Raw genomic sequence first — 26,453 nt, 5'->3', positions numbered from 1 at the left:
CTATATTTCCTCATCTTTCTTCTTTTCTACTTCAGGCAACGACAAGTGCTCGCACTCTCTAACAAAATACACTTTCAGAGTTTTTCACGCACGCATTTCCCTCTAACATAGCGAGCAACTGGAGCCTTTGTAGGGTGAAGCATGGGATGGCCTAAAACTGGGGCCGGGCGCACCGTCACGCGTCGCTACCTACACAGGTATATATGTAGGTTGCTTTTGTCATTGCACAACTTAGTTTGTCAGGGTGACAAAGATTTGATATCAGTGAACAGGGAAGGAAAAACTACACTTGTTTAGATGTTTAGGTAAGTGTTTTCTCCTTTACATTCGTCGTCTTTCATAAGGGTGGCATTTCAATGTGGGAACTAGCGACATATTTCTTGTTTTTTAGTTGTCGGTCCTGTGGCGAAATACCGTGTTTTTTAAGATTGAAGATGCTTTGTATGGCGAAAATTTATTGATGGACATATAACGTGTCTATATTGAGGAACAGGACGTTTCGGAGTATTTTCTTACTCCTTCGTGTGAATGAAAAAAGATCAGGCAACTGATGGCTATATAAGTTTGGGGATGATCCCCTTGGTACGGGTGGACGCCGGTGATGAGCTGTCGACAGTTTTGCCTGATATGTGCCCGCCGTATATGTTCTCCATTATAGAGAAACTGAACATTATGCTGCGTAGTTGTTTTGAACACTATGAACGAAACAGGTGTGAAACCTCCCCGAAAAAAAAGAAGAAAACAAAAGCGAAGAATGCCAGCAGCCCTGAGCCCAGTGAGCCGTTACAAACAAATATGGCGGACGAATGTGTGATGCACAGTCAAGCTTCGGAAACACATGTCAAATGTGACGTTCCATCGTGACAATACCATACCTCCCCCACCACCATCATATTATAACATGCTACCACAAAACACTACTCTAATGTACTCTCAGAACTACCAATATTCGGACGGCCAGGACCCCCGGGGGAACCACTTACCATCCACCCCCCACCCCCAATATCCAGTATAACCCGCATTACAGCCAGTGTCGGAAATAGCCACTAGCCCGCTAGTCCGTGGCTAGTAAAAATTAAATCGGGCCAGTATATCTCCACTGTTACTGGCCCGAGTGACTTTTCATGGGGTCATTTTGTAAATATATCACTCTCTCCAACTTGTTAGGGTATAACGCACTATTAAATCATGCAAGATAATGGCCTGATAAAAATGTCCATCATATTAGCAGATTAATGATGAAACCCGTGTCTACATTCTAATTTCGGAGTTGTGAATTATTTTGTGGGCTGTTAACTTTCAGGCATAGCTGGCACGACTGGCTAGCACACTGATTACAGCCATGTCCCAACCTACAGAGGCCCCAACGTGAGGCCAAAACATGATGTGTAGAATAGACGAAAATATTGCTTATAGGTTGCGAAAACTGGACATTATTGAGCACAGTGTTTGTGAACTGACAAGTGAAATCGAAGTGTGTGGAGATAGAATGGACAAGGTTGAGGGTAGTCAGCAATTCCTCAGCAACACAAGGGTCGAAAACAAGCACACAACAAAACACTTAACGCAGCTAGATAAAGATATTAAAGAAATGAAGAAAACAAAGGACGAAACAACCGAAATGAATAAACTGACAGAAGTTTTGTTAGATGTACAGTGTGCGTCTATGAAACACAATCTGTTATTTTGCAACATATCTGAAAGTGGAGAAGGTGTGAACTGCACTATTATCATGCAGTAGGTTTTTCGCAGAGAAGTTGAAAGTCACTGAAACACTGGAAATAGAGAGGGCACACAGGGTTGGTAGACGCATCTCTGGGAAGGATAGACCAAGTGTTGTGGAGTTCAGAATATTCCCCCAGAGGGAATTGGTGAGAAAGAGCAGTAGAATGTTGAAGAATACAAGGTACTCTTTCGCTGAGAACTGTACATAGACGGTAACCTATACATAGAAGGTAAACTGTACATAGAAGGTAAACTGTACATAGAAGGTAACCTGTACATAGAAGGTAAACTGTACATAGATGGTAAACTGTACATAGACGGTAGCCTGTACATAGAAGGTAAACTGTACATAGATGATAAACTGTACATAGAAGGTAAACTGTACATAGACGGTAACCTGTATATACACGGTAAACTGTTCATAGACGGTAAACTGTACATAGAAGGTAAACTGTACATAGAAGGTAACCTGTACATAGACGATAAACTGTACATAGAAGGTAAACTGTATATAGACGATAAACTGTACGTAGAAGGTAAACTGTATATAGACGATAAACTGTACATAGAAGGTAACCTGTATATAGACGATAAACTGTACGTAGAAGGTAACCTGTATATAGACGATAAACTGTACGTAGAAGGTAAACTGTACATAGAAGGTAACCTATATATAGACGATAAACTGTATATAGAAGGTAACCTGTATATAGACGATAAACTGTACGTAGAAGGTAACCTGTATATAGACGATAAACTGTACGTAGAAGGTTAACTGTACATGAATAAACTGGTGACCATGAAGGTGTACACAGAGGCAGGATCGCGTCCAGCAAGATAGGATATTCCGGAGGATGTGCTCTCAAACAACTTGAAAATTGTATCTTGGAACATTACTGGAAGGTTCCTGTCAAAATGGACAGATGTACGTTTCAAAACTTTCTTCTCGGTTATGATATAATATATCTAAGTGAATGTTGGATTGAGAAATCATACGAGTTAAATATATTCCAGGATTTACTTCATGTGTTGTATCCAGGAGCAAATCTAAATCCAGGCAAGTAATAGGTGCAGTGGTTCTTATAAGGACACTATCTCCGCCATTGTTGAAGTCACTGAGGTATGTTATGAGACACTTTATCAGATACATATCAAAGAAAGGACCATTTTTCAGATACAATACTGGCTGTATGCACATGTGCATATTGACCACTCGGGCCGAAAATGCATATCAGCCATATCAGCCCGAGGGCCGAAAATCCATATCAGTCATATCAGCCATAGGCCTGAAAATCATATCAATCATATCAGCCCTTGGGCCGAAACCACATGGCAGTCATATCAGTCATATCAGCCAATACTATTGCAATATTTTTTTCTCCTTGAATTTTCTCATTTTGAAGTCATTTACCAAGTGACTGTATAGTTGTATAGAATGCGTATAAAAAAAAAACAAGTTGAAGTAGTTTCAGTCTCTTTTAATAACTGACAAGAAATTTGAAATGCAGATCAAATAAACGGTCATGTTTGTTTAAGAGGTAAGAGGGGCGGATAACTCAAAATCAACGTGAACGAATGTGGTATTTCCTGTATTTTGCGCTGCGCATTTATCAACGGAAGTCAATTACTAAACAATCGATAGTCACACATACTATCGATGCATCGATAGTTTTTCGTTTCTACCATCGATTAATTGTTATCGAAGACTCCACAATTGCAATCCATCGATAGTTCGATGCCTCGTTACAGCCCTAGAAAATGCAAATCAGCCATATCAGCCCTAGGGCCGAAAAAGCACGTCAGCCAAATCAGCCCTAGGGTCGAAAATGCATAGCAGTCATATCAGCCCTAGGGCCAAAAAATGCATATCAGTCAAATCAGCCCTAGGGCCGAAAATGCAGATCAGTCAAATCAGCCCTAGGGCAAACGTATATCAGTCATACTGATCAGCCCTAGGGCCAAAAATGCATATCAGACATACTGATCAGCCCTAGGGCCGAAAATGCATATCAGTCAAATCAGCCCTAGGGCCGAAAATGCATATCAGTCATACTGATCAGCCCTAGGGCCGAAAATGCATATCAGTCATACTGATCAGCCCTAGGGCCGAAAATGCATATCAGTCAAATCAGCCCTAGGGCCGAAAATGCATATCAGTCATACTGATCAGCCCTAGGACCGAAAATGCAGATCAGCCATATCAGCCCTAGGGCTGAAAATGTATATCAGTCATACTGATCAGCCCTAGGGCCGAAAATGCATATCGGTCAATCAGCCCTAGGGCCGAAAATGCATATCATCCATATTAGCCCTAGGGCCCAAAATCCATATCCGCCGTATTGTCCAGCCACTAAACTGGTACGGAATGAATACACGAAAACGCTCGAAACCTTAACAGAGGAAACCTATTTTATTTTAGAAATACGTCCTTTGCTTGGCCTGCTCGAGTTGCTGAAGAAATGGCTGAAGAATGATTTCTAATCAAAGCGACGATGTTTTGGCTGCTCTTGTCGGCAGAATCATGGAGTTAGACAATATTTTGAATAGTGAAAACACAGATGACATCAGGACTACAGAACAGGACTGGTTCTCTATTGAAACAGATACTTTGTCATTGGTCGACAGTATGAAGAATGTCAAAACCGTAAGATAAACCTGAAGGTGATTTGAAACTGTTTTTGGACTGTTTCAATATTTACAGATATGGTGGTATATGAGTCATAACCTCATCATGACAGTTTTCGAGGGGGCTGATAGTCTCGGGCTGATACGACTGGCGAAAGGAAAACAGTCATATAATAACCTCTTAATAATATTGACCCGTCAAGGTCCGGGTTAGAATGAACCCTCATTCCCATGCTTGTCGTAAGAGGCGACTAACGGGATTGGGTGGTCAGGCTCGCTGACTTGGTTGACACATGTCATCAGTTCCCAATTGCGCAGATCGATGCTCATGCTGTTGATCACTGTATTGTCTGGTCAAGACTCGATTATTTACAGACCGCCGCCATATAGCTGTAATATTGCTGAGTGTGACGTAAAACTAAACTCACTCACTCACTCGTAATAATATGACTAAAGTTTGGGTAAAGCTGTAACATCCACAGGTAATGATATATTCTATGCCTTATCCACCACCACAGTACTCAACCTACTACAAATTCTATGATGTTGACCTTTTTTACGAACTCGAGAATGAAACTGCAAACTATATGAATATTGGCAAAATTCATCTTCTGGGTGATTTCAACAGCCGAACTCAACTCAAGAATGATTTCATAAGCAACGATACACTGCGCAATTCTCTCACAGATCACATTGATTCAGTGATTGTCTCTAACCCGGACACAGATCTTCCACGTTTCACCCCAGACAAGGGACATAACGAATTTGTAAATAGACTGATTAATATTTGTAAATCTAAAGGATTGAGGATATTGAATGGAAGACATTATAAAGGTTTGGCCAATGACTTTGGTTCACAAGGGCTAAGTGTCATTGATTATTATTATGTGCATCTGATATGTTCGATATATTCAACAATGTTATTGTCAGTAACTTCAATCAATCATCTGACCACGCCCCAATATATGTTGAAATATCAGTACAGAGTCAACACTGTTGAAATCGACATCGTGCACCAAGGTGAAGGTCAGGCAGACACATGTGACATTTTTCGATGAAACATAGAATCTATACAGCAAAGCCGTCCAGCTATTACTGAAAGCATAAACAACTTGAATAATTGTTTTAATAGAAGTGACACAACATCACAGCAGTGTATGGACAACCAAACTGATTTGGTGACTAACATAGTGGCACCGTATTTTTTTAAGTTAAAAGTAGCCGAAACCCATGGGGCAATGTTGACAAACAGAATGTGAACAATCGCTACCCTCAACCACAGTCCCGAGTCAACGACAAGCCATGGTTTGATCATCAACTGAAATCACTTTACATTCAGTGTGTAAATGCTCTTCGTGAGTTTAATCTGAACAAGGATCCAGAAAATCATCAATTATTTTTAGAAAAAGGATTGTTACAAGATGGTGGCAAGGTGAGCGAGCAGGGGTGTCTAATGCGTCGCGCTTGTAGCGAAAGGTGCATGGATCGATCTCCACTTGTGACCGGGTGTAAAACCTTGGAGCTTACATTACTTGCAGGCTCTTTCACTGTTGCCACAACCCCTAGTGTGCAGTACATAACCCTGTGCATTTAAAAGAACCCACTCATCCGATGATAGGTGACCAGATGGTGGACACAGGGTACGAACACGTGCATATACCTAGCTGCGGTTACAGTAACGTGCAGTATTATTGGACAAAATACTATGACTGTGTGTCCCAGTTCACCCAGCTGCAAATGGGTACCTTGTGAGGATGAGGCTGTGTGATAACTCGCTGCGCCTAACAGTTAAATACTCCCCAGGGAGTTGAGTTGGTTAAAAGAATGCCAGAAAATAGACATCCGTTGATCAAGGGGAACGCTCTAGCGTCTTGCGTATGTACTAGTTGCGTGGATATGCACTATTTAAATGTCCTATAATAAAAGAATGAAACTTACTAAGTTACACACAATATATGTTCACTGCCATCACTTTAGTATCCTGTATGTCCACCCCTTGCATCAATACAGGCACGCACTCTCCTTCTAGCCAAAGACGTCAGACGTCGGACAAGGTCAAGTCAAGTCAAAGATATTTATTGTACTTAAGGCCTCCGGCCCATATACAAGTAATACACGTATATATACAGCACATGTTACAGACATTTCACAAAGAAATTACAGTTCAGATAAGATATTGCTTCTAAGAAAAACAGCATGTTTTACATAAAGCGCAAGATTACGTATTACATTTTTGGAGGATAGAATGGAAGCAAAGGCAGATGAAGGATATTTTAACAGGTAATTATTTGGGATATATTTTTTTCTTAAATCAGCATAATGTGGGCATACAAAGCGAAGTGAATTTCATCTTCTATAGCCGAGTTACATAATGACATATCCTTAAACGTCTCTCTATTGAAAACTGTCTGTCCTTATTTACTGATAAGTCTAACAAGCCCAATCGAAAATTGACAAGTGTGCGTCTGATATTTATTTCTAGATGTCAATACAGATAGATATAGTTCTGATACTATCGTCTATCTATCTGGTTGAATTAAGCTCTTATGTGATCTATACAACTGGTATCTTGAACTATTGTCTAGACAGGAATGCCATTCTTGATAATACATGCTAACAGATTGTTCTCGAAATTGCTTAAGAAATTGCTTAATATTACCAACTGTTTAATTTAGCCACACAAATCCAAAGCCATCAGAAAATAAAAGAGTTCTAATATGAGACGCCCCATGTTGTCTTACCCCTATCATCTAAATTTACAAGCATGTTATAAGCTAGTATGGGGATTCTTTGTTCGTGCATTCCAAGGATCTTTAACCAATATTTTAAACATCTGATTTGTGAATTTATATATATCGGATATCAACCGCATTCTCCATAAACCATACAAGTTGGTGCTGCTTGCGCTACATTAAAAATCTTTTACATGCTAAAAGGTGTAGTTTCTCTAGACTTTCATGACGTTGAAATCCCCAAATTTCAGACCCATAAAGCATAATCGGTTGGATTTGTGCATCAAACAATTTAAAATATATTTTTCGGGGTTAGGATTCCAAATTCTGGGAAACTGACATAACATTAATAAGAGCCTTCTTAGCACGTGATTTCAGGTCTATAACACTCTTTTAAAGTTCATGGTATGGGAAAACAATAGTCCGAGATAGGTATACTGATTAACAATAGATACATTTTTGCCACTCAGAGGCGACAGGCCCACCTCTTCTAAAGATAACTCTGTTTTTTCAAAATTAACAAATAATTTCCATTCATTTGTATAACGTTCCAAAATATTCAGTTGGTTTTGTAGACCGACGATAGTATCTGACACTAAGATTACATCATCGGCAAAACGGAGGATACAAACTTCAATCATATCTGGAAACATTTGCACACCATGTTTACCTGAATTAGAAATGTCATAATACAGTTTGCTTATAAAGAAGGAAAACAATACAGGGCTTAAAATACACCCTTGCCGAACTCCCATGGGGCATTTGAAAAAATCGGTGACATCATCACCACAACGAACATGATTTAATATTCAAGTACATAGATTTTAAAATAGAATACATTTTCCCTTGTAAACCAGACTTTCGTAAGCAGTGCCATAATTTACAACGATCCACAGAGTCAAAAGCTTTCTTAAAGTCAACAAATGCTACATAAAGTTTGTGTTTATTACGCGATAAACACGTTTGTATTATTGCATATAGTGTAAAGATATGGACAGTAGTTGAATAATCTGTTCTAAAAGCCGCCTGACATTCAGAGATTAAGTTTCTTAGATTTGACCAAATTGAGATTCTGTTGTTTAAAACAGTTGTAAATATTTTCCCAAAAGCACTCATTAAAGATATGCCTCTGTAATTATCTTGATTGTCTTGAGCCCCTTTTTATGTAAAGGGACGATAATTGAACGAGACCAGCTTTCTGGAAACGAACCACTTTCAAATACAGTATTAAAACACTTATGGGGGAAGGGCATTAACTCGAATTGAGAACATTTAATCATTTCGATTATATATTGTCGGGACCAGCTGCTTTTCCGCTCTTTAAGTTATTTATAGCATTCTTTATCTCATCTACTGAAATTTGTGTTTCCAAAATCATTTGATCAACAGTGTCAGTCATTCGAAGAGATAATATCATCATCGAAGGAATAACCATCGCCTGGAAAAACAGCATCATTAGAAAAACTGCCCTGAAATGTGTCATCCATTCACATTTTGAATATTACTTTTAGGATTTGATCTCTTTCTAAATGAACGAATTTGTTTCCAGAACATAGCAGGGTTGTGGATAGAATCATTCAATCTGTTTGATTAGGCAGGTTAGATTTGAATTTTCTACATGAAGCTTTGTATTTGTTTCTCATTTTACAAAAATAATTTCTGTTGCTCTCCGAGCGTCTACACCGAAAACTTCTAAGTGCTTTGCGCGCATCTCGTCGCGCAGTTTTACACTCGTCACTTAAGGGTGTTTTATAGTTTTGCTTAAACGGCTTAGTCTTTTTCTTCATACAATCTGCTGAATCTAATCTGACATGGACAAACTCATCTAAAGCTCCGTTTAGATCGAACTCGGCGCCTCACAGACAGCTTGGGTTATCTGGGGTAATAATAATAATCAGATTCTGATTGCAGCGTCCAGTGAGCAACTAGTCAGATGGATATAAGGCGCTATATTTTGAATTGTTATTATTATTATGTTTTACAGATTAAAGATAAAATGCAGCAGAGAGGGTTCGGGTGATCCTGGCACAGTCAGGCTGGTAAGGCTCATCATCAGCTCAGGGCCCTTGCCCCCTCTACACGCAGCCCAGACAGCGAATGGGACTTCTCCCAGGAAACGCTGCCTAGTCGAACCCACCAAGAACTTTCCGGAGAATATGAAGGCTCCCCAACACTGCAGCCTTCTGCATTACCCAGAGTGAAAGAAGGGCTGTGCTGCCGGTGGGGAACCCGAGCACTCCGCTGATCTGCGCCAAGAGAGACGTTGCTGTCAAAGGGACAGAAAATTCAATGATATAAATGAATTCATTGACTTTATCAAAAAGGACAAGATCAGGTTTGTTGGCTGGAATTCTTCTGAGGCTGTATATGGGCCTAGTCCACAGAAGTTTGAAAGCATCATTTTCCATGACGCCCTGGACATGTTCAGGGTCGTACCATGGATGGACCTCGGAGTCAAAGCCACAGGCATGTCGGAGACGGTAATAAAAACAACGAGCCATGCCATCATGTCGTTTAAGATATGATGTTTGTGCCAAGGAAGGGCATCCACTGACAAGGTGTGGGACAGTCTCTGTAAATTCATTGCTAGGTCGATATTTCATATGGATATTTTGTTTAAGAATCACATTTTGGCGATTGCGAGTGGGAAGTGACTGCTCCTGGGCAGCAAAAGGAAGCCCTCAGTTTCACATTTGAGACCAGCCGACTTCATCCAGGCGAAAGAGTCGGTTGGATTGCTATTCTGTTCCACACACTGCATGTACACACGATGTAATGGTTTCTCAAGCTTCTCCACAAATGACCGACTCTGGGCAGACTTGGTGAATGACTTCACCTAGTTTAATCCCATCGCTGTACCGTCCAGTAGTACATCACCATCAACAAAATCGATCTCAAATTTCAGGTTCTGTCCAACAACCTTGGCACGCTTAAAATAGCTCTGGAATTCCTTGCTTTCATCATGAGTCTTCACATGCATCACCAGAGGATCATCCGATAAATAGATATGTGCAAAAGTACACAATAAAATTCTATCATGAAGAGCCTCCACATTAATCAAACCCCGACCTCCAGAATTGATTGGCATACATAAACGATTAAGAGAGGAACGAGGGTGGTGGGCATGATCAGACATGATCCTTCTGGTCAGGGGGTCAAGACTCTGGATGTCTTGTTTGGTCCAATCAGCTAAACTTGTTTCGAGCATTTAGCTCTGAGCTCCAGATTTACTTTAAGCGCGAGATTTGTACTCAGCCCGAAGTTTCTCTTGAATCTGGGCATTCTGGAGCTTGTCTCGAACTTGCATTCCAAGATAGGTGTAGGCCTGATCTTCCACAAGATGCTCAATAACTCCTCCCCCTTGTAACTTGACCGATCCATCATTAGTTACCTTGCCACGTTTCAAATGAAGAGTATTACATTTGTCGAGTCCAAATGTCATGCTAGTATCATTAGAATAGGACTCCACAAGGAGAACCTGCTCTTTCAAATTGGTATCTCCTTTGGCAAGGAGCTCGATGTCATCCATGTAAAGGATATGAGTAAGTGGTGTTGGGAATCTGTGCTGAGGAGGTCCGGGATGGTAACCCTCCTCTTTATTGAGCAGAAAGCTCAAAAGAGTTAAAGACAGACAGCAAAGGACTAAAGGAATCCCCTGGAATATCCCCCTTCCCTCTTCCAAAATCATTTTTTGTTCAAGAAGTTGATCCTTGCACCCCAGCATCCCTTTCTCGCCCCTTTGCTCTCTATAAATTAGAAGAACATTAAGAAGAGCAGTAAGATGACGCGAGGTTTGTCAAACACCCTGTGAAGATTTTATATTGTGTATTCAAACATCATATATTGGGGATCAGTCAAGTCTCCTTTTTGAGAAGGAGTACTGTGAGACCTTTGCAGAACCATGGTGGAACATCACCCGTGTCCGTGAGAGAATTGAACCAGTGAAGTAATGGTGTTTGGACACAGGGGCATAGTTTCCAGTACCGGTTTCTGAATGCCATCAAGCCCTGGAGCTATGTTAGATTTGGACTTTTGATAACACTTTTCAGGCAATGATGATCTTTTATTATTATTATTATTGCTATTACCGATTTCTGGCTAAAATATCCTGACCTCTGAGCGACCTTGTCATAAACATAATTTGTTTATACGCGTAAAATAATATCCACTTAGTTAATCTACCCACGTAACACCAAATTTTGACATATATTTAGCACATATTGATTAGTGAGTTTAATGTCATACTAACGTTATTTAGAAGCTCACCTTTGATCAGTTACACAAAACATCAGAGGCGAAATTAACAGTGCAGAATATTGTTTCAATAATTTCGAAAAAGTATGACATGTCTTTTTTTTTTCTGCGATGAAGAATAAACAATGACTTTATTTAACTGCCAGTGATGCCAAATATTAGATAAACTATTATTTTAGGTGACAGCGTCATCCGATTCAATTTGCGCTGTTCCTGAGTCGATAGTAGTCGGTCTTAAAGAAAAGCGTGATGCAGTATTGACATGTCATGAAGATACCAATGTTTTAATGTAACAATTCATACAATAATGAATATTGAATTGATTGTGAAAGAGAGTTAGGTAGCATTTTAAAATAGAAAGACCTGGATAATAATGGCAACAAAACGGAGTAATGGAAGTCGAGTAATTGGATATTAATGACGAAATTCAAAAAGGAATCTCTCGAGTTATGACTCCGACTATATCATCAGCGTGCGTTTATGATTTTCATTGATTACACCAGGTGTTCGCCAAAAGAAATATTGTTCATGTTTCCATTGGTAAACGGATAAAGAGTGTGCTAAAGTGGTCGAAGAAACTCAACCAAGCAGTTTAATTTTGAAACGAAAGTGCAAGAAGCATGACAGATACGAGAAAAATATCCCGGCAACCAGTCAATGCAGTTTTTCGGCTTAAAGGCACAATGTCACACATGTTTAACAATATTTTGGCCTATATATATATTTGGGCATATGCACTCACTTTTGTTTCGGATTGATGCAATAAAAGACTTATTATATCTTACGACTTGCCTGAAATCGATAATTGAAACTTCGAGGCGAACAGCATCCAAACACTTGCAATTTATGGAATGTAAACAATTACTCCGTACATCGAAAACTGTCGCACGCGGTGTCGTCGGTGTTTGCCGAACTGGTTTCAATCCCAAGTTGAGTTATAGGATATTCATAAAGAGTAACTTCAAGTGACATAACTCTATATGGTTCGCTTGAAATAATTTTCGGTCGGTAAAGGGCGCGAGAGTCAATTTAATGCAACGTTGTATTAACTCATTCGAACTTTTTAATTTGATATTGTAATCTAAATACGTATTTTTTAAAAATAAATCATATGTTAGCTTTCCTTGGGGCTGTTGGTAGTATTATTGAGAGAAATACGTTATCTATTTTTAGAGAAGTGTGGTGTCATATAGTGCCTTTAAGAAGTGCAAAAGTTAAAAAAAACACCTCTATCCATCGTACCGGAACATGTTCGACACGTTTGTCAATTTGACAGATGGGAGCTTCAGTCTAATACCGCGCACCTTCACGTTGCTCGTCGATTTAAAGTCCATGGATACGCTATTTGTCTGATTGAGGTTTTTTTCATTAAAACAATCATTGAGGTATTCGGCAGTATTATTGTCAGAAAAATGTTTATGAGTTGCACTTGGCCAACAACATCCCCTGGTTCTAAAAACTAAATAAAAATATTTTACATGAAACAGTTATGGCAGAACACAGTCACCAAAACTGATGAGTGAGTGAGTAAGGTTTTACTCTGCTTTTAGCAATGTTCCAGCAATTTCACGGCTGGGAACATCAGAAATGGGCTTCACACATTGTACCCATGTGGGGAATCGAAACCAGGTCTTCGGCGTGACGAGCGAACGCTTTAACCACAAGGCTACCCCACCGCCCCAAACCCTAATGCCCTAGCCTGACATAGCATAGAAAGATGACGCAGACACACATCAATAGCCAAACAACCAGTGCAGTTAAATCCCTTCAAACCACACACCTGATGAGTGTTCTACCATGCATCACTGCCGAGACAATCAGTGCAGTTAATGAATCAAAACTGAGCTTTACAGATACATCATAATAGTTAACCATTTTATCTCCCCCTGTGGTACTTCTTCAGCCGGACAAATCAATAAAATGTTTGCTCAAAGTGTCTGAAATCGGGATTGTATCTAAACAAAGGCTGCTGAATTTGGATACCGCTGGGGAACCCGAGTTAGCTCTGTCGAAAGACCATTGCAGCATTGAGATTTGCATATTTGTTGTTTCATGGGTTGGGTATTGTTTTTAGACGTCATCATTTAGATCGGTTCTTTGTTCAGGGTTTGTGCATTGTGAAAAAATGGTTCATGTTTGTAACAGAGGTCGATTGGCGCCGACGGTGCGGATGGGATAGTTCATGCCGACGGCTCTTGACATTGACATGCATATCAACCTTTCAGGGGCTGCTTTCGTATACAAAATTTGCTCATTCACTAAAATACCACACATATGAATTCGCACATTCAGTGTCAGTGTTTTCCCCGTTGGAGTCCATATGGCACCAGTACCCGATGAGTGTCAAAATAACGTTGTGATATATATGTGACTGTACGTCAATAGTCTTGACAATATGGATAGCTTTGCTTGCTTTTAACAACTAATTTATCTTCTGAACTCGACCAGAAATGTCAGTCGTGACGCCATACATGTATCATTGCTGATCACCACATGGGTTCGATATATTAAATTATTGATTTAACTGGAGATAAACTGCGGGCAAACATATACCCAGTGTTTGATAGTAGCTTTATGAAAGGATTATTCAATAGTGGTGTGTATGATGTACATTGCATGCAACCAGTGAGGGTCCGGGTTAGAATTGATCTTCAGCAACCCATGCTTGTCGTAAGGGCGACTAACGGGATCGGGTGGTCAGGCTGGCTGACTTGGTTGACACATGTCATCGGTTCCCAATTGCGCAGATCGATGCTCATGCTGTTGATCACTGGATTGTCTGGTCCAGACTCGATTATTTACAGACCGCCGCCATATAGCTGGAATATTGCTGAGTGGGGCGTAAAACTCAACTCACTCACTCACTCTTTGCATGCATCATATCAAATGAGTTTCGACAGGTATCTGCTTGTAACGTCAACAGAAGTGAGTTGGGGTTTACGCCGCATTTAGCAATATGCCAGCAATATCACGGCGGATGACACCAGAAATTGTACTCATGTGAGGAATCGAACCCGGGTCTTCAGCGTGAAGAGCAGACGCTTTAACCACTAGGTTACCAACCGCCCCACGTCATAAGGAGCACACTATTCAGTAATAATGAGAATGAAGCAGTAATTGTCTTGTTCAGTCTGAGTTGGCTCACAAATGCCATACTTTCTCTGTAGTGAGTGTGACCACCACGAGTAGCAAAGCATGCCCGATCACGCAACCACATTGACGTCATCAGCCGCCTCATAACGTCATTGGAAATCTATCGTGCGGGTTCCAGTGGTTGACAGTTCTGTGGTGGATGATCTCACATGTGTAGAATAGGGTTCAAAACTGGTGAGCGAGCTGGTCTGGGAAATATGGAGACATTGTGAACAGCAAAATTAACCTAGTCTCTCCTTCGCCCCTTCGCTCACTTATGCAGTTAACGGAGCACATATTTTGTACATTTTAGTTTACTGTGATGCTTTGTCTGTTTTTCTGTCATCGTCGATGCTCATGCTGTTGATCACTGGATTGTCTTGTACGAACTCGATTATTTACTGACCACCGCCATGGAACTCACACTTATGTGTAGTAAATGGGAAAATCATTTGTACTTTTTGATTTGATGTGATAGTTTGTTAGTTTCTTTGTAATCGTAGCTCAGTTGCGTAGATCGATGCTCATGCTGTTGATCACTGGACTAAATTATTTACAGAGCGCTGCAATATAGCTGAATATTGATGAGCGCGACGTTAAACAACAAACAAACAGCCAAATCTAATACCACGTGGTCATAGTCACCCGGCTTTAGAAACTAGGAAACACTAAAGAGTAATGAAATATAACATTCATGCAACTGTCAAGTCACCATTATTTAGTTTAGACGCATCTATTTCTTTAAATATGTTTTGTTTCTATCTCTAGTAAATACACTACGGTTATAACGAATTAAAATTGAGCAGTACTGGTATAGGATTTGTCTCCTTTAAATATTCCCTTTGTCAATGTTTAATATGAGCCTATAACCTTTCATGCAATAAAGAAATCAACTGAACTTATTGATCTAATCTAGGGATTGTTCACACAAGAATACAATTCATCAATATTGCGCTATATACAGCATTCGCTTACAATCCAATACAGAAATCCCTTGACCCCAGGAGACAAACAATTCAATTTTAATTCTCCAAACAATGACGTCCATATTGTCGTCTGCTTGCAGGCCGAAGGGCGGAGACGGGATGACTGGAACGGAGACAAATGGTGCGGAAGCTGCTCCTCCGAACTACACACTGTGCGACCTGTGGACGGAGTTTTGTCAAACAACCGCGATTCATGGATTCAACAAGATCTCCACACCTACTTGTCGATTCACCTTTCGAGGGTAGGTACCAGACCTGAATTCACATATATCCTCGGCGTCATTAATGAAGGGTCAAGGTATTGGTAACACTATTTCATAAAAGTTGTAAAATCTTCGTTTTGGTTTGAAATATATACAACTGAATGTTTTACAAACATTCTTAAAAAGTATGGAAAAACACATCAGGCCGTTGAAATGTCATTGTTACGTTCTTTGACGTTCGATACATTCTGTTACAAATGGCACATTATTTATTCAAATTATCAATATGGAAATCCACCTGCCACTTAATGTCAATGATTTGCACGTGCATGTCGCTCCATCCATGGAAAGTGGAGGACAACACACATGCATTGATGCTTTTTCGCTGTCGTTCCCTGTTCATTTACCTGTTTGAAATCGCAGCTTAGAATCAGAAGTTTTTGACACTTGCTGAAAGGGATCATGCTACAGGCCTTTGGGAATCTGGTCAAACTCAGCGGCAGGTTGCTGTCCGCTTTTATGTGAGTCAGAGTGATATTGGTAGACTGTGGCAGATTTCATGCTATGTATGGCTTTTACTGTCAACTCTCTTTACTGCAAGACGACTGGCATGCTCGCCAGACCTCAACCCAATTGAGCATGCCTATGATGTACACACGTCACCCAGCATCAGTGGATCTCCAAGGACTCCACAGAGGCCTAGTAGTGGAATGGAATGCGATTCCGCAAGTTTTCTGTATGAACTTGATAAGGAGCATGAGAACAAGGTGCACCTGTGTCAAGATTGGACGATTGAGGAGGGTACACAAGATATCGAATGACTGAGTGCTTCATGTTTGTCATTTGAGGGGTTGGTTGATGTTTGCTGGTGCTGTTTGAACTTTTGTGTGTATGTCTCAATGTGTCACGTTTGTAAACACATTAAACATTATGATGACACTCATTTTTTAGAAACTTTTCTTTACATGTGCTATATATCATTTGACCCTTTATTAACGACGCCTAGTATATTTATGTCGTCGGGTGTATTTAGTGAAACGTAGCACGTGTTCTTCCTCTGTTGTTAAGCAGCGACTCCTACTGCTGAACAAACTCTTCCAGGACCGGACCCAGTTTCGCAAAGCGGTGTCTGCACTAACATGCTTCTTTTAAATATACTTATGATAACAACGTTAAGATGGCTTTGTACAACGGATCTTAATCCACCCCGATAGTTTACACATATTTATTAGACTGAATCCAATAAAGATACGTCTTTCCAGAAAGGCCATGTCATTCCTAATGAATAAAATATTGATATCTGATGCAGCGTCAAGCATTAATTTATATTTGTGGCTACCGTAAAGAGCGCCCTTGACCTTGTGCATGAACAAAATCATCCTTCTTGACGAAATACCTCTTGATTCAATTCGGTAAAATTCTGGTATCTCCCAATTCTAACCCTGTGACGGATTAATTGTTCGGGTAGGTGGCCCTCGTTATGACGAGCAAACGCTTTTATAGATTTGGCTTCATTACCTCTAACCCGTGAAGAACAGGACTGGAACTGTTCTCCGTCAACCCATACTTGTCTTAAGAGTCTGAGGTGTTGACATGTGTCAACCAAGTCAGCGAGCCTGACCACCCGATCCCTTCTGACCATCAGCATGGGTTGCTGAAGACCATAGTTCACGGGTTGGTTGGCCAAGAGGCTATGATCACTGACTGATAAACCAGACAACCTTCGTAAAGCCTCTGTAGTTGGTGGACGCGGGTGATGCTCTTATGTTAGGTGTTACGGGAGAAAACGCCATGTATAATGAGTGAATGAGTTTAGTTTTACGCCGCTTTTAGCAATTTTCCAGCAATATCACGACAGGGGACACCAGAAATGGGCTTCACACATTGTACCCATGTGTGTCTTCGGCGTGACGAGCGAACGCTTTAACCATTAGACTACCCCACCACCCCTACATGTATAATGAGCTCGCCATGTTTCTATATTCAGAATACTTTGGACATTGGCTGTATGTGGTGCTACGGGGTTCCTCATCTTCAACCTGATGAGCGAGATTGGGGATTACTACAGCTACCCTATCGCCACTAAGGTTACAAACAAGATCAGGAACACCATTGAATTTCCCGCCGTCACCATCTGCAACAGATGCACCCTCAACAAGACACGTCTTGCGTCTTACCCCGATCTTGAGTCATATTTCCGTGACTCAAGCCTGCAACAAAAGACCAGCGACATATATAATTTCGACGATATTGATGACGGTATCATGCTGCAGCCGTTGTCGTTAGACTGGTGGACCAACATGTCGATGGATGCCTCTTCGTTGTTTCATCTGTGTTTTTTCGGAGGAGAGAGTATCGACTGTTCAAGCAATTTCCTACCTGTGTTCACCGACGAGGGTCTCTGTCATACCTTCAACTTCAACGCCAGTGACATTGTCAACGTGAAGAACTCCGGCAGCGGTGCCAACCTAATCATAAACTACAACATTGCCCAGCAGTATTACACTTTCAGAGAAACACATGGCGGCCGGGATAAAGGTAAGACTGATGACTTACATCCGTCATGAAATCGGCTGGTGGGGTCTTTCTTTTGCTGCCCAGTGCTAGACATTTTTCCACTCGTAATCACCTAATTGTGATTCTTAGAGAGAATGTTATTAAATGTCGACTGCGTAATGAATTCGCTGAGACTGTTCAACACATTGTCAGTGGGTGTCCTTCCTTGGCACAAACAGAATACAAATGTACCTTAAACGACACGCTGCCATGGCTCTTTGGTATACCGTCCATCCATGTTACCAACCTGAAAATGTCATGGAAAAAGAAGCTTGTAAACGTCTTTGGAATAAGTCCATTTACAACCTACGAAAAACTCCGGACAAACATGATTTTGTCCTTTTCATAAAATAATAAATGAGTTATTTATGTTATTGAATTTTCTGTCCCTTTGACAGCAATGTGATTAGCACGATTGAGGAAAAGCATGATAAATCTGCGGATCTCGCCTTTGAAATGTTACGTTTGCATTCTTCAAACCATGCCCCTATGTTCCTGGTGTACCTGGTTTGGTACCTCTTGATCTATTGCGAAAGTGGGGTAGCCTAGTGGTTAAAGCGTTCGTTCGTCACGCCGAAAACCCGGGTTCGATTCCCCATCTGGGTAAAATGTGTGAATCCATTTCTGTGATATTGCTGGAATATTGCTAAAAGCGGCGTAAAACTAAACTCACTCACTCACTCACTCACTCACTCACTCACTCACTCACTCACTCACTCACTCACTCACTCACTCACTCACTCACTCACTCACTCACTCCTCACTCACTCACTCACTCACTCCACTCACTCACTCACTCACTCACTCACTCACTCACTCACTCCACTCACTCACTCACTCACTCAATAAGGGAGCGTACCGGGGCTCCCCACTTGGAGCAAATCTCTTCAGCATCTCTGGGACATGCAGAAGGTTGTTGTTTTGGAGAGTGTTCACTTCCTCCGAAAAGTTCTTGATGGTTCGACTGGGAAGCGCTTCCTGGGAGAAGTCCGAATTGGTTTGGGCTGCGTGTAGAAGGGCAAGGTCCCTGAGCTGACGATCTCAATCAGCCTGACTGTGCCAGGATGAGTGAATAGAGTCCTGTTGTGTCTGTACCAATGATTCGATGACCAACTCATCCCAAAGTACGTTAAAAATGGTACTTATTGTTACCCCGCCTGACGTTGAGTTTAGTTTTACGCCGCTTTTAGCAATATTCCAGCAATATCACGGCGGGGGACACCACAAAATGGGCTTCACACATTGTACCATGTGGGGAATCGAACCCGGGTCTTCGGCGTGACGAACCACTAGGCTATCCCCACCGCCCCATCATACGTGGATGTGCTGATAATATTTGATTACTTCCGTTGATTAACGGTCGTTAAAATATTATTCAAACATTTTGTCCTGACATCGAACTGATCAGTTACATCAAATGATTTTGAAAAATGCTTCGATAATATCAGTCAGTGAGAAAGCTTCATATAGACCCAATTTCGCCCCCAAACAAATATATGTATCCCGCTTCTGAAAGAAATTAAACAAACAATAGTTTTAACACCTTTCAACAATTCATTGTTGAGTAATTATTCATTTATCAGACACATTTGACTACATTCATGGAATTGTTTTGCTTCAAACATGCAGTGAAGTTAAATACATTCAGACCGTTCAATATGCGCATTATGTAACGTTATTCGTCCCACTGGTTGTTTAAATAATGAGCACAATGTTTACAGTGTGTCTGACATTGTAATTCAGGGACGGGTTCATAATGGAATTATCAATATACACTCTTACTTAGGGCAGCATACAGTGAAGCCGAATTGTCCATTAAAGCCATTCGTCACCAAACTTGATCAAACAGGAGACCCGCCTGATCGTGATGGAACCAGTATGATTCTGTTTGCGTTTTAGTCTGTTTTTGTTTTATCTGAAACATCATATGGGATATTTAGACTCGGCAAATTTGTACTTTCGAATAGAAATAGTATGTGAGATAGGTATGAGCATATTGCATGACCCATCGCACCATTATCATCATCATCATCATCATCATCATCATCATCATCATCATCATCATCATCATCATCATCATCATCATCATCATCATCATCACCATCATCGGCAGCAACTCTACATAACTGGTGCACATAAAGGCTGTTCCTATTCGACTGTGTTTTACTGCTGACAAACGCTTATCACATGACAGTGTATCACTGTTGCTAGGCTTCCTACATAACAGCGTATCACTGATGGTAATAGCTTCCTACATGACAGTGTATCACTGTTAGTGAAGGCTTCCTACATGACGGTGTGTCACTGATGACAAAGGCTTCCTACATAACAGCGTATCACTGATGGTAATAGCTTCCTACATGACAGTGTGTCACTGATGACAAAGGCTTCCTACATGACACTGTATCACTGTTGCTAGGCTTCCTACATGACACTGTATCACTGTTGCTAGGCTTCCTACATGACGGTGTATCACTGTTGCTAAGCTTCCTACATGACACTGTATCACTGTTGGTAATAGCTTCCTACATGACAGTGTATCACTGTTGGTAAAGGCTTCCTTCATGACACTGTACCAGTGTTGGTAAAGGCTTCCTACATGACGTTGTATCACTGTTGGTAAAGGCTTCCGACATGACGGTGTATCACTGTTGGTAATAGCTTCCGACATGACGCTGTATCACTGTTGGTAATAGCTTCCTACATGACACTGTATCACTGTTGGTAAAGGCCTTCATGACACTGTATCACTGTTGGTAAAGGCTCACTGACAGTGTATCACTGATGACAAAGGCTCCTACATGACACTGTATCACTGTTGGTAAAGGCTCCTACATGACACTGTATCACTGTTGGTAAAGGCTTCCGACATGACGGTGTATCACTGTTGGTAAAGGCTTCCGACATGACGGTGTATCACTGATGGTAAAGGCGTCCTACATGACAGTGTGTCACTGTTGGTAAAGGCTTCCGACATGACGGTGTATCACTGTTGGTAAAGGCTTCCTACATGAGGGTGTATAACCGATGCTAGGCTTCGTACAAACCAGTGTATCACTGTTGGTAAGGCTTCCTACATGACACTGTATCACTGATGACAAAGGCTCCCTACATGACATGACACTGTATCACTGTTGGTAAAGGCTTCCTACATGACAGTGTATCACTGATGACAAAGGCTCCCTACATGACACTGTATCACTGTTGGTAAAGGCTCCCTACATGACACTGCATCACTGTTGGTAAAGGCTTCCTACATGACACTGTATCACTGTTGGTAAAGGCTTCCTACATGACACTGTATCACTGTTGGTAAAGGCTCACCACATGACACTGTATCACTGTTGGTAAAGGCTCCCTACATGACACTGTATCCTACATGACACTGTATCACTGTTGATAAAGGCTCACCACATGACACTGTATCACTGTTGGTAAAGGCTTCCTACATGACAGTGTATCACTGTTGGTAAAGGCTCACCACATGACACTGTATCACTGTTGGTAAAGGCTGCCTACATGACACTGTATCCTACATGACACTGTATCACTGTTGATAAAGGCTCACCACATGACACTGTATCACTGTTGGTAAAGGCTCCTACATGACACTGTATCCTACATGACACTGTATCACTGTTGATAAAGGCTCACCACATGACACTGTATCACTGATGACAAAGGCTTCCTTCATGACACTGTATCACTGTTGGTAAAGGCTTCCTACATGACAGTGTATCACTGTTGGTAAAGGCTTCCTACATGACACTGTATCACTGTTGGTAAAGGCTCACCACATGACACTGTATCACTGTTGGTAAAGGCTTCCTACATGACACTGTATCCTACATGACACTGTATCCTACATGACACTGTATCACTGTTGGTAAAGGCTTCCTACATGACACTGTATCACTGTTGGTAAAGGCTTCCTACATGACACTGTATCACTGTTGGTAAAGGCTCACCACATGACACTGTATCACTGTTGGTAAAGGCTTCCTACATGACAGTGTATCACTGTTGGTAAAGGCTTCCTACATGACACTGTATCACTGTTGGTAAAGGCTCACCACATGACACTGTATCACTGTTGGTAAAGGCTTCCTACATGACACTGTATCCTAAAGGCATGACACTGTATCCTGTACATGACACTGTATCACTGTTGGTAAAGGCTTCCTACATGACAGTGTATCACTGTTGGTAAAGGCTTCCTACATGACACTGTATCACTGTTGGTAAAGGCTCACCACATGACACTGTATCACTGTTGGTAAAGGCTTCCTGACATGATCACTGTTGGTATCCTACATGACACTGTATCACTGTTGGTAAAGGCTTCCTACATGACACTGTATCACTGATGACAAAGGCTTCCTTCATGACACTGTATCACTGTTGGTAAAGGCTTCCTACATGACAGTGTATCACTGATGACAAAGGCTCCCTACATGACACTGTATCACTGTTGGTAAAGGCTTCCTACATGACAGTGTATTGACTGATGACAAAGGCTCCCCTACATGACACTGTATCACTGTTGGTAAAGGGCTTCCTACATGACACTGTATCACTGTTGGTAAAGGCTCACTACATGACAGTGTATCACTGTTGGTAAAGGCTTCCTGTCATTGCGACACTGTATCACTGTTGGTAAAGGCTTCCTAAATGACACTGTATCACTGTTGGTAAAGGCTTCCTACATGACACTGTATCACTGTTGGTAAAGGCTTCCCACATGACAGTGTATCACTGATGACAAAGGCTCCCTACATGACACTGTATCACTGTTGGTAAAGGCTGGAAGCGACCTACATGACTGTATCACTGTTGGTAAAGGCTTCCTACATGACACTGTATCACTGTTGGTAAAGGCTCCCTACATGACATTGTATCACTGATGGTAGACTTCCTACATGACGGTGTATCACTGATGCGAAGGCTTCTACATGACAGTGTATCACTGATGCGAAATGACATATCACTGGCTGATGATTAATTATCCGTGTGTCTAGCTATATTGTAACATTTCAAAAAAACCAGTAACGACTGTCCACCATGTAAATATAAAATGTCAACGCCAGAGAATAACCTGGATACCTACGAATCGGAAAAGCAGAAAACCCTTCTTAAAACCTGTGTACATATTTGAATGGATACTGAAAATCGGCCATGACGCCCGGTGGTCGCTGAAAGAGTAAGCATGACCTCCACTAAAACTACCATAACAATTGAAAAGGTTTTCCCTTGTTCTAATGTATCGGATATCATTCGTCTTTTCACGGTGTTAAACTCCACACAAATCCCCTGATATCTGAGACCGTTTCAGACGTCACCTGTGGACAGTACATCAAGTAAGGTATTGAAACCATACCCTGCTTTCTAATGCATGGTAATCTGAAGCGCACGGACATCATATGAATAACCAGTCTGACACTATAGTATCATTATGGAGACTGAAGGTACCATTAATGCAACTGATTAATATATTGAGATTTTACAGTACAAGGACAATCCGTATCCAGGAAGCCTGTTTAACAATGCGGACAAACAAAGCCGTTAATGGAATATAACCGCCCGAGCAACATGCACTATCAGCAATGGGGCATGAAAGCGGGTGACGCTGTTATTTGTAAATGCTAGGAACCAGGATCATGTTGAAGCCTTTGTCACATTCAACAGGGAATAAAAGAATGTTCCAGGGTTGTTTTAGGGCGTATGTTTAACGAGTGAAATGAGTTACAAAACACATAAAGTTCTGCCACTAATAACACACTATATGAACTCGTTTGGAGTAGATTTAATTTGGGCTATGTTAAACATTCCTGTTAATTACCGACTGTAGACAGGCACTGATAAACACGTTGCACCTGTAATTGTACACACCATTACTCACTAAGTGTACATATTGCATAACCGTTCAGCGCCGTGTTAAGGCGGTGGGTAGTGGATAAATCGTTCACGTGTTACACTGACGGACCGGGTTTGATTCTCCAATGGTCAGCAGTGTACCTGTGCGGCATCCGAAATAAACACCTTTTTTATGCACATTGTGTGGATTGCGAGAGTTCATAGGACATGCATTTCGCCTTTTGCGAACACCTGGTGCTTTTCAGTGATCCATTCATATAACGAAGACTATGGCTATAGGTGTTTATGAATACTAAATATGTAAAACAGCCCTTAAAGACATCTGCCAGAGAATTCATTTGCGTTTTCAATGGTTTAAAATCATTTGCAGTTGTAATGTACCTAGTGTGGGGGTGTTCCTTACACCATGTGCACTATATCGCAACGAGAGAGACAAACTTCGTAGTTTAATGCAAGATGGCTAGCTCACCCTACATGACTTCATCATTCGCGTGACATGTAGATGACGTAATCAGAAATGCGGTACTCCTGATACGATGTACATGGGATTAGTGTCACAACTACTTCTAGCCAATACACTACATCAGTCAACTTTTAAAAGCAAAGTAGTACGTTTTAGGTGATCGCAGTAAACACGTCTTATGCTAACAGTCTCAAACTGCATTTGATATATTGTCGAATGTTGACAATCCTCCATGTGCAGGGAAATTCACGTGCGCTCTAAGTGCTTTGAGATACTGACATGTTGAAATTTATTTTACACCCTGACATGTGTTTCTGGGTGCTGAGGATACTGCTATCGTGTGTTGACATATTGCCATGTATTGACATCCTGACATGTGTTTCTAGGTGCTGACATACTGTCGAGTGTTGACATATTGCCTTGCATGTATTGACACCCTGACATGTGTTTCTAGGTGCTGAGATACTGTCTTTTGTTGACATACTGCCATGTATTGACATCCTGACATGTGTTTCTTAGTGCTGAGATACTATCGTGTGTTGACATACTGCCATGTATTGACACCCTGACATGTGTTTCTAGGTGCTGAGATACTGTCGTGTGTTGACATACTGCCATGTATTGACATCCTGACATGTGTCTCTAAGTGCTGAGATACTGACATGCTGCAATTTATTTACACCCTGACATGTGTTTCTAGGTGCTGAGATACTGTCGTGTTGACATATTGCCATGTCAATTTATGAGAATACCCATCTGAAATTGCAACAGAAATGATTTTTAACTGTTTTAAGACCCTAAACCATTCCCTTTATAACATATAAAATGTCTAGGAAAATCTCAGTGGTGGAACAAGGTCAAATGCGACCTCAAAGGGCATAGGGCTCATCTTCGCTTTCGAAATCTTAGATAGAAATGTAAACTTTTTGGCAATCAACTCACAATTGTGTCATGTTATATATCAAATTAAAGCTCAGATTACAGGCTTTTCAGAAATATACGATTATTGCGAAAACTTTCAGTTTTCAATTGTGTGACAATTGTTATCATGAAGAAATATTGTGATGAATATGTATCAACCAATAGTCTTTCAAATAATAATGAAGTAATGAAATAGAATGAACGATCAATGTCTTATATTGACACAATGACAATTTCATCACGTACAAGGATAGGATCCTTTTGCCATCTCTTTTCCATCCCCAATCTGTCACAAAGCGGATGAAAAACAATGTGTCACACCAAACGTCCGCTTAATTTGGGATCAGCCTCTCTGTGCGCTGGGAAAGCTTCAATGATAATTTCCAGTGAGCCTTCATCAAGTGTTTTGAAGAACGTCGTCCTAGGGATGGGCCGAATCATCATGTGTCTGGATCCGGGTCTGTTTGAACTTCTGATATATACTTAGCCGAGTAGCACAGTTAGTCAAGCATACTAACGGGGAAGCTGTTGCCAGAGCTATTCGAGGCTCACTTTCTTGTAGACACAGCTCTCAATGGTCTGTTGGTATTAAGAACTTTTAATGCCAGCCTTCCTAGCTTCCGTACACCTGATGATGAAGCTGACCTTGCCTCTCCCCTTCCTGACACTGATGATGAGGATCTCAACATGACGACAGTGCCATACAATGAGCTGGTGAGTGGTGAATCCTTGACTGTTGGTGAAACTATCGTTCAAAAAGACACTAGAAAGCATTCACCATCGTGTTAAATCCAAGATAACGATGCGCTAAAGCAATATGAAGACAACAAACTTTGGATCAGTACATGGTAGACATGGTGGGATATCTTACGGATTTTCATGTAAAGCTGAAAGATTTGGAAGTGGAAGATGCACCTAAAGATGTTATATTGCTGACATGTTGCCATTATTTGCAGCAGCTGGCGTAGCATAACTTGTACTT

The 26,453-nt window shown here is 41.0% G+C and overlaps 1 protein-coding gene across 1 annotated transcript; it reads left to right on the top strand.

The window, feature by feature from the left end:
* Window positions 1–218: 218 nt before the first annotated feature.
* Window positions 219–26,185, top strand: LOC124276382 (acid-sensing ion channel 5-like; the record flags this gene model as incomplete). The annotated part of the gene is made up of 4 exons (XM_046712025.1): window positions 219–305; window positions 15,535–15,696; window positions 17,645–18,195; window positions 26,034–26,185. Coding segments are annotated over exons 1-4 (873 nt in total), but the record flags the coding sequence as incomplete, so codon positions are not given.
* Window positions 26,186–26,453: the final 268 nt, after the last annotated feature.

Source organism: Haliotis rubra, unplaced genomic scaffold, assembly GCF_003918875.1.
Source record: "Haliotis rubra isolate DU_JTF1 unplaced genomic scaffold, ASM391887v1 Scf2086, whole genome shotgun sequence".
Lineage (NCBI taxonomy): Eukaryota > Metazoa > Mollusca > Gastropoda > Lepetellida > Haliotidae > Haliotis > Haliotis rubra.
Note: the sequence above shows the minus strand (reverse complement) of the source record. Positions and strands in the feature narration are given on the sequence as shown.